Source organism: Psammomys obesus, unplaced genomic scaffold (genome assembly GCF_907164565.1).
Source record: "Psammomys obesus unplaced genomic scaffold, mPsaObe1.curated_primary_1811, whole genome shotgun sequence".
Taxonomy (NCBI): domain Eukaryota; kingdom Metazoa; phylum Chordata; class Mammalia; order Rodentia; family Muridae; genus Psammomys; species Psammomys obesus.
The window spans coordinates 8,760,402-8,770,612 of NW_026586173.1; the positions used below are offsets into that span (position 1 = coordinate 8,760,402).

At 41.8% G+C, this 10,211-nt stretch overlaps 1 protein-coding gene and 1 pseudogene across 5 annotated transcripts in view; one reads left to right on the plus strand and one right to left on the minus strand.

The window, feature by feature from the left end:
- LOC129672096 (beta-galactosidase-1-like protein 2) overlaps nucleotides 1-10,211 on the plus strand; it is a 32,769-nt gene that overhangs the window by 8,148 nt on the left and 14,410 nt on the right. For all 5 annotated transcript variants that reach the window (XM_055601350.1, XM_055601351.1, XM_055601348.1 and 2 more), the window contains 5 exons: nucleotides 2,236-2,328; nucleotides 6,654-6,735; nucleotides 7,848-7,912; nucleotides 8,620-8,704; nucleotides 9,482-9,619. In XM_055601350.1, coding sequence (XP_055457325.1) covers nucleotides 2,236-2,328; nucleotides 6,654-6,735; nucleotides 7,848-7,912; nucleotides 8,620-8,704; nucleotides 9,482-9,619 — 463 coding nt within the window. The remainder of the gene's footprint in view (nucleotides 1-2,235; nucleotides 2,329-6,653; nucleotides 6,736-7,847; nucleotides 7,913-8,619; nucleotides 8,705-9,481; nucleotides 9,620-10,211) is intronic.
- On the minus strand, nucleotides 5,298-5,853 carry LOC129672098 (60S ribosomal protein L17-like; annotated as a pseudogene).

Here is a 10,211-nt window from a genome sequence, read left to right on the forward strand (position 1 = left end):
TTGATTGCTCTGATTGTGCATGCTGTAATCTCAGCCTCTGGCAGGAGAGGTAGAAGGATCCAGCTTGGGCTACATACTGAGATCTTGTCTCCATGAGAAACCAGGATCTGGATTCAATTATTCTCCTTTTCCCCTTCTACACCAACTGCTCAACTTGGATCTGGCCTCCCACTATCAGGACACTTGGAAGAACATTCTGTGTGTCTTTGCTTTGCTTTGCTGGTTATTAGCTTGTGCTCAAGATTACAGACATTAGAGTTAATGATTATTCTCCAAGCACTCACAGGTGGCTCCATGCCAGCATGTCACAAACAGTGCTCCAGGAGAGCTCCTGTATGGAGGTCATAGTCTTTCAGTTCAGACAAAACTGTCTGCCTGTTTCTCTCTCTTTCTCTCTCTCTCTTTCTCTTTCTCTCTCTATCTTGTGAGATGAAACTCAGGTCACCAGGCTTTGTGGTAAGTTCTTTTGCCTGAAGAATCATCTTACCAGCCCTAATTTTATTTTTTTTAGCATTTATTTTTATCTTATTCATGTTTTGCATATATATGCATGTATACACACACACACACACACACACACACACACACACACACATATATATATGAACTGGAGTTGCAAAGAGTTGTGAGATACCATGGGTTTCTGGGAACTGAACCCAAGTCTTCAGAAAGAGTACCCAGTCCTCTTAATTTCTGAGCCATCTCTCCAGCCCCCTCAAATAATATTTTCAACTTAGATTGCCTTTAGTTGGGACAGAACTGCACATTAGGTTGAAGAACACCTATGCTAGGTTGAAAATGAGTGGAAAGCAACAAATATATAATGATATTTATTAGGCATCAAGCTTTGCATTAGTAAATCAGTACTTGCCCAACTTAGCCTTACAGTGATAATTATAGATTAGTATATGTTGAATGGAGGCAATGCCAAAACTGGCTTATGTCTAGAAGAATGCTTCACATGGTCGCACTTGTTGGGAATAGACTATAATTACTCAGGGAAGCTATTAAAACACGTAAGTGACCAAAGGACACAAACAAGGGACACACTTTGGAGAAAGGGGAGATGGTCCTTTTCAGAGACATGATGGCCATAGCCACACGTGGCTACTTATTTTAATTAAGTACCATTAAGATCCTGGGACACACTCTTCTCCTTCACTGTACCAATAACAAGTAGCTGGTTGCTAGTATATGCGTAGGACACAAATAGAACTTAAGGTTAGGAATGTAGCTCAGTCAGTATAATGCTTGCCTACCACAAAAACTTTGGGTTCAATCCTTAGCATCTCATAAATCAGCATGGCGTTCCAGCCCTTTTTCCTCAGATCATTCCTAACAGCTTGGATCTTCCTTCAGTTTTGCTGTATTCTTCATTGGAGAGATAAAGAGCGAAAGGAAGAAGCTGGATTTGAGTGTCCTTCAGTATTCATTATCGAGGGGCATGTAGTTTAAAAAGTTAAAACACACCTGTGTCCTTTTTACTCCTGTGTTATATAACTTAGGGACCAAGTGTTTGCTGCTTGCTCGGTATCTTCCTGTTTCAACTCTGTCTCAAATTTCCTGTCAGTCACTAAGGTCAGGTTTGGCTGTTCAAATACTTCAGTCATAGATTTACATGGTCCAGTTGTGCAAATTCTTCAGTCATAGGTCCAGGATGCTTCTATGTTGCTGCCTGCATTGAGGGCATGGAGTTGAATTCCTTATGCTATCCCCCTACCCTACTCCAACATGCCAGGAAAGACACTTTGTGGTTGTTTCACATGTTCCTGAACAAAGTTTGAAGAAATATTCTAGAGTTTGGCTATGAAGGTAAAGAAGGCAAGATGGTGGTAACTAGAGAGGCTGATGGTCCAGGGAAGTTAATTTTAACATAGGGCTTTTAGAGTGTCTTAAATGACAACAAGAAGGATGAAGCGGTTGAAGGTGGTGATGCCTCTAAATGCAAAGCTCCTGAGAGATGAGGAGGGTGATTTTGGAAGCTGGGGGCTTCATGATTACCACACTAAATTTTTCGTCAATGGTAATTAATTAGGGAGTGTTTTTACAGGAACTAGTTTGGAAGCTTAAGTGGCTTCTCACACAGAGCCACTGATGTTGAGTGAGAGAAATGGCAGGGACTGTGGTTCATTCTGTGTTGAGTGTGCTGTTTTTATATGCGTGCCCAGTATTCAGAAAATCCAATTATTTCTCACCAGTATCTCACTCTCACATTCTCATCTCCTTGACCCTCAGTACAAAAGAGGAGGCCCTATCATTGCTGTGCAAATCGAGAATGAATATGGTTCCTACTATATGGATAAAAAATATATGGCTTATGTAAAAACGGTAAGTGTCCTTTTAATTTTGCTCTGCTTCTTGTACTGTGTTACACTGAGGAGTGAATCTATCCTGCGCACCTGTGGCTTGCCTGAAACGGTGAGGTATGAAGATAAATAGGGCCCAGTTTTAATCTTGATTGTTTGGTTATGTTCTAGATGGTGGCCTGGAAATAACACCGACGGCTCTAATATCAGGCAGAGACCACACTAGATCTTTACTAGCTTTACTTTCTGTGAACATCTCAGCTTTCTTTGGTTGACAATTACTGTCTGCTCTTCCATTCTTTTACTTTCAGATGCATCCATATACTTAAGGTACTTCCAAGAAAAATATGCTGCACACAATCAGATTTGTTGTTGAGTTGGGAGTGGTGAAGGTAGAAGGCTCAACAGTTCAAGATCACCCTCAGCTATATAGTTAGTTTGAAATCAGCCTGGATGACATGAGACCCTGTCTCCAAACACCACTCTCTTAGGGTGTTTTTTTTTTTCTCTTTCTTTTCTGTTGCTGTGATAAAATATTAGAACAGTAGCAGTTTAAGGGAGAAGGGATTGCTTATTTTAGCATACAGTTCAAGATACAGCCCGCCATGTTGGGGAAGTCAAAGCAGTAGGAGCTTGAAACAGCAGCTCACATCACATCTACCAGGAAACAGAGAGAGACAAACGTTTGCATGCTAATACCTAGCTTGCTTTCTGCATTTTATCCTCCCCCCAGGATCCTTGACCCAGGGAATGGTCCTGTTCACAATTCAATTGGATCTTCCTCCTTCAGCTAATGTAACCTAGATAATCCTTCATAGGCCTAATGGCCCATCTCCCAGGTGATTTTAGAGCCTGTCAGGTTGATAGTGAACCATGACTGTTCCAACCATCAACAACAAGCACTCTTTTTTTTTTTTTTTTTTTTTTTGCAAATGAGTAATATAGTTTGTTCATACTCATTACTGGCACATTTGCATTTGATCTATTATACTGTTTTTTTTTTTTTTTTAATTTTTCCACTTCTTGTTCTGCGGTTCCTTTTCCTCGTCTGGCTCTCAGCACCTGACTTTGAACCTTTAATCCTCCTGCCTCCACCTCTCAAGGACTAGGATTATAAGCGAGTATTGACACATCCAGTTTATGTGTTATTGAGGCCCCAACCCAAGTCTTTGCTCACTGTACACAAATACTCAACCAACTGAGCCATTTACCTAGTTTATTTTTATTAATTTTTAAAAATTCTTTATTAATTACACTTTATTCACTTTGTATCCCCCCTCTAGTTCCCTCCCTCCTCCCCTCCCAACCCCTCCCTTCCTCCACCCTCTGCATGCATGCCCCTCCCCAAGTCCACTGATAGGGGAGGTCTTCTTTTCCTTCCTTCTGATCCTAGTCAATTAGGTCTTATCAGGAGTGGCTGCATTGTCTTCTTCTGTGGCCTGGTAATGCTGCTCCCCATCAGGGGATGATAATTAAAGAGCAGGCCAATCAGTTCATGTCAGAGACAGTCCCTGTTCCTATTACTATGGAACCCACTTGGACACTGAACTGCTATGGGATACATCTGTGTAGGAGTCTTAGGTTATCTCCATGCATGGTCCTTGGTTGGAGTATGAGTCTCAGGAAAGACCCCTGTGCTCAATATTACTCAGCAATAAAAAACAAGGAAATCATGAAATTTGCAGGTAAATGGTGGGATCTGGAAAAGATCGCCCTGAGTGAGCTATCCCAGAAGCAGAAAGACATACACGGTATATACTCACTCATATAGACATATAATTTAGGATAAACCTACTAAAATGTGTACACCTAAAGAAACTAATCAAGAAGGAGGACTCTTGCTAAAATGCTCAATTCCTATCCAGAAAGGCAAAGAGGATGGGCATCAGAAGAAGGAAAAAAGTGGGAACAAGTCAGGAGCCTGACATAGAGGACCTCTGAAAGGCTCTGCCCTGCAGACTATCAATGCAGATGATGAGACTTATGGCCAATCTTTGAATTGGCAGGGAATCTTATGAAAGAAGTGGGAAACAGTAAGATCTGGAGAGGACAGGAACTCCACAAGAAGAGCAACAGAACCAGTTTATTTTAAAATGTAAATTATAAAAGGTTTTAAAGTTAAAAAAATTGTTTATTTATATTTGTGTATCTGTGTGTCAGGCTATATGTTCCACCAAGTACATGTGAAGGTTAGAGAATACCTTGTGGTTATCACTTCTCTTTCTCTACCATGTGGGTCTCAGGAATTGAATTCAAGTGATCTGCCTTGTCAGCAAGTGCTGTCACCCACCCGGCCATCTCTTATCACTAGTGTTTTGTTTACTGAATATTTTTACCATTTTCCCAGGGTCAGCTGCTATCTCGGCAGAAAGTGGTGCTGAATGCCAGTTTTTCCTTCGTTACTGGAACCTCATCTTCTTAAAGTTGGTCTCTGCTTAGGCTCTCCAAATAAGGCTTCAGGAAAATATTTTGTCCAGCTGTGTGCCTTTGTTAGAAATGTCAGTGGGAATAACACGGCCCCTGTGTACAGAAGTGGAATCTGTTTCTGTCTGATCTGATATAGTTACCACCTTTCACTCTCAAGCCTTCTGCTTTGTCTGCAGAAAGAGAGCCACATTGCTCATTGGAGTGAGGTAAAATACTGAATCGTTATCAGACCTATGGGAATCAGAGTACAGTGGCACTGAATGAAGAGTGACATTCTAGCTCCTCTTACTTGACTGACTTTTAGTTTACTTACTTGCTTCCCTTAGTTTTGGAAATTGTCTTATAGAAAAACCACTTTCTGGTAACAACAAAGGACTCAAGGGTGAATCTGAGAGTTTCACACTCTCAAGATATTTAGGGTGAGAAGACCCACCAGTTTATATATCTGACTTGTCTTAGAACCTACAACCACCATCTCAGTATTTTGCTCCTTGATTACATAAGTCCATTAGTCGCTCTCTCTTTCTCTCTTTTACTTTTATCTGCATTTATTTTATACTGAATTTATTCCAGTGCCATCAGTTTTTGTTTCCTCAGTTTTTTTCTGAGATATTTTTTTTCTTCTGTGCAACCTCCTCTCTGGCTTCAGAACAATTTGTTCCTTTTCAGTGAGGATCATCTCAGTGTGGCAGGGGGAGCTCATGTATGGGTTAATCCGGCCATGAGCTCTGTAAGTTCAACGATGCATCTTAGGTGCCTTGTTCACCTGGATATGTTCAATGACTCGAGAATCTACATCTAAACCCTTAAGTTCAGCATTACTCTCTGCATTTTTAAGCACATGCAGCAAAAATTCAGCACTCTTTTTTCGGCCACCGACCCTGAGTCCAGCCCCACTGTTTGGCCTGGGCCCACCTCCTGACTCCACCATTACACCGCCGTAATGGCACACACTGCTTCTTAAGTGACATCTTTCAGATACTTGGAGGCTTTTCGGATATGCATACCCTTGATGGCCTGGGCAGTTTCCCCGGTGGTCTTAAAGTGAACATAAAGATTTGAACCTCTTGATTTGTATGATTTTTGTAGGGTTTTCTGGGTCAAGAGAGTAGCGAACCATCTTCACAGATCACCTCTGGCCGCTTTCGGGAAGAGGAAGCCCTTAGTCTCTCTCTTAGATTACCCCTAATCTAGTATTTGTAGTTAAAGCAGGGACATATTTTGTGTGTGTGTGTGTGTGTGTGTGTGTGTGTGTGTATGTGTGTGTGTGTGATGATAATGATGATGCTGTTCAAGACAAGAGTTTCTTTTTGTAGTCCTGGATGTCCTGGAACTTGATCTGTAGACCAGGCTGAACTTGAACTGACAGAGATCCACCTGCCTCAGCCTCTCGAGCACTGGGATTAAAGGCGTGTAACACCACTGCCCTGCTAAAGTAAGAAGAACAGTTGAAGTTCATAGGGAGACAGTGACACCCTGAGTGCATTGAGCCACAATTTACCTGCTTTTCCCACTGACTGAGGAAACTTCTGAAAAAAGTGTATCATGTGGCTGATGAAATATAGTAATTTGGCAGCACCGTGAATAGAGGTATTGGTTTTGTGGTCTCTGGCTTGGAAAAAGCACTTTTCCTTAGGGAAAATCATCACATTAGGTGACTCAACTGCCCTCTGCCTTGTCTGTGAGGTTTGGGATTACTACTGTTGAGGTGTGTGACTGAGGTAGTATTCATACTTTTTTTTTTTTTTAACTTTTTAACATAAAAGTAGTTGCATGGGGAACCAAGCCTTCCTCTCCAAGTCTCAACTTCACTATGGTGTTTCCATTGCCACAGTTTTTCTTTTTTTATTCCTTACCTCCTGGAAGAAGCAATCTCAAGAGACTAGGGGCAGTTCACTTTCTTATTGACTTTCTCCTTAGGCTTTAGAGTCGAGAGGGATCACGGAGATGTTCATGACTGCGGACGATGGTGTGAATCTGAAAAGGGGCCACTTGAAAAATGGTATGGTTTTGGTTGTATCTGTTTCTACACTGGCCAAGTTGAAAAAAGCACAGATCCTTCTGATACTTCATCCTTCTACTTCCTTGTGTGAGGACCTGTGTTCAAAACTGAGTTAGGAAGTGGGACCCAACCTTGCAGCTAACCAGCTGTTATGAGCAGAGTGTTACTCCATTCTTTCAAACTTGCAGTGGCCTGGCCCAGGGTCCAGATATGGCCCGAGTAAAGGTTGTCTCCAGTGCTGACAAGTGACCCTGACTGAACAATAGAGAATGGAGGAGTGGTATTGCCATCGAGCCAGTCCTGGCAGTTCTCTGAACAAATGAGTCCAGGGAGTAGAAGCAGGGCTGGGAGTGGGGTGGCATGCTTCTCACGAGTAGAGCGTTTGTTTAGCATGAACTCATTGGCTCGCCCTTGGGAGCAGAAGGAAGGAAAAATGAATGCATAGAGATCGATATTGAGAAAAGCGATTTCTAAACTCTTTCAGCTCTGTTCTTTTCCAATGCTTAAAACTTACAGTAATGATCTAGAATGTTAAGAATTCAGTTAAAATATGCCATGTGACACAAAATAGTATATGAAAAACAAATGAAGAAATCGAGACTTCAAAACTTAACTTCTTTGGCTGGGAGGTGTCAAGAAGACCAGGGGTGTCCCTTGCTTTATTGGTGGCCCTTCCCTGTTGTAGCAGGAAGGCAAGAACAATGTTAGTGTCCTGAATTAAAAGTCAAGCATGAGTGCAGTTCGGGTTTGACTCCCCATACTACTCCTAATCAAAAGAAGTCAAATTTTGTAGTCTCAATTTCTTCATTTGCTTTTCATGTATTAATTTGTGTCATGTAGCATATTTTAACCTCACTCTTAACTTTCTAGATCATACTGTAAGTTCTAAGTGAAGGATCATGTGTAAAATCCCTTTGTATGTTCTCATGTGACTGTAAGTGTAGGCACATGTCTTTTTTGCTAGCTCTGGCTATGGAAGTACTGAATTAGGCTCTGAGAGGCATAAGTCTAAGAAGTGTGGCCTAGACTCTTCAACCTGGCTGTGGAAGAGTCTTCTGCTCCTGCCTTGGGTGGTCATGGCAGGATCTCACGTGTGTTCTTCCTACTCATAGTGCTGGCCACTGTTCACATGAAGAATATAAAGAAAAAAACATACGACGATCTCGAAGCCATTCAGGTAAGGGCTTTTCAGACGCTTTCACTCTTGCCCCACCCCAGACATTGTGGCTTACTTATTGAGAAAAAATGTTAGTAGTAATTAGTTTAGTTAAAACTTGAATCTGTGTGTCCTTAAATATCTATTACAGGCGGTTTTAGGTTGAAATTGTATTAGCCCAGAACACTTGGTCCACAGGCCATAGTGTTGGAGTGTTGTAATCCTAACTCTTGTTCAGTCTGGTTTTCAGGGCATTGCTTTTTGCTGTTAGTTAGACTAGCATTTGCCATAATCCCTCCGTGATTGCAGCCTCCATATCATTAAACATTTTAAATTCTCCCTCTGTGTCGTGTCAGGTGCTTCTTTCTAGACCACTACTCTGGTCATCTAGGAGAATGAAAAGATTTTATTTTTAGACATTTCAAAAGTTTACTTTTTGGATGTCTTGAAAAGGTAACATTGAAATGGCAGTTGATTCATCACTCCCTCCCATCCCCCCCCAAAAGAAAGGCTGGAAATGATGACCAGTAAACCCACAGGAAGAGACCACGTGGCTGAGCAGATCACATGAGAATGGGAGAGTAGAACTCAGAGATCTGGAAGTGGCAGGGTGCTTTCGGTTAAAGGGAATGTGGGAACACTGGGCTCCATCGTTCCCTTGTAGGTTGTTCAGGGCTTCAGAATATAGGAGAGCATCCCATATTGACACTTGTTTTGTTTTCCTTCAGGGTAGAAGCCCTATACTGATGATGCTATATACAGCAGACTCTTTCGACACATGGGGAGCTCTCCGCCAAATTGGAAATCCACACCGTGAGCCCTGCTTACTGACTTTTCAGTGAAATGTGTGACAGTGATTGCACTGGGCTGTTTTCTTCTTGTTCATTAGTGAGGTTTAGGAACAAGGTTCCCAGACATTGCAGCTTATAAGCATCAGTGTGGCTAAGTAGATGCCTCCTAGATATCTACTCTGATGGAGGGGCCATAGAGTGTGAGCACCTCTGGGGTCATTGCAATAGGAATGTACGTTTTTTATTATAAATATACTTCACCGAGGTTATAAAAGTAATGAGAATGAATTGTTCTGCGAGACAGGGTAATACAACAAAGGTGTGCTGGGTATGGAAGTAGGAAGTTATACAGATGCACCTCATCTGACTTTAATTCTTTTGCTCTCCCTGGAGAATTAATGATGGCCATTCAGATGGAGTTGAAAGTGAATGTGCCTATTGCCACCATTTCAGATAAGTCACTGTGAGACATTGGTTATGTGTTTTTGAAATGGCTGGGCACAGGTATGCCCCTAGAAAGTAATGAGCAATGTCTTATATACACAGTTTGTATATCAGAAAAAAAGATTCCCTCCAAACATGAAACCTAGGGTAAGAAATAATAAGTAAGTTTAGATTGTGAAAACAAACACTGCTAACTACTTCAGTCATCCCTGGGTCATCTACCACGGTTTTCTGGGCACGAGCTCTAAGCAGATCTTGAAGACTTCAGGTCTGGGTAGTTTGAACATCCTCCACGAGCTGTGATTTCTTAAAGCCTCCTTCTGTCCTTGCTTTTTCCCTACTTTTCTCTCTGCAGTGCTGAGGAAGGATGTTTTTGAGATGTTCAGCCTTGGCTTCTCCCTCAACTTCTACATGTTCCAAGGTGGCACCAACTTTGGCTTCATGGGTGGAGCTCAGTCTTCAAACGGTTACCAACCTGTGGTAACCAGCTATGGCAAGTACTGGCCCCCAGAGTTTTCTCCACCCGAGGCTGCTTTATGTGGAGTCTGGAATGTACTAGGTTAGGGAAATCTCTGGAAAAGTGTAGCTGTTTAGATGTTAATGTGTGTAAAAGAATCTGGTATTTGTTCTTGACCACATTAGGTGTTGGGGAGTTGGCTTTCTGAGACTTGGCAAGCAGACAGGTGAGCAACCTTAGTCTTGCTTATCTGTTGTACAGAACCAGGCTTTAAAAAGTTGTAAGCTGAGTCCTTGGCTTTGGACCTCCTAAGAGTACCACACAAATGTATCGTCCTTTGCCTCCAAACCTCTCAAGAGACCAAGTGGAAAATTAAGGGTGAAATAAAACCAACTGTTTACTTCGAAATACAGTCTCATTCTCCTCCATACCCTTATTATGCTCGATTCTTTTTAAGGTAATTGTTCTGATAGGTGTGTCCTGGTGTCTCATGGTTTAAATTTGTGTCTTCCTGATGACTAATGATTTTGAGCATCTTTCCATTGCTGATTTGCTATTTGTTTAATTTTCTTTCTTCCTTCCTTCCTTCCTTCCTTCCTTCCTTCCTTCCTTCCTTCCTTCCTTCCTT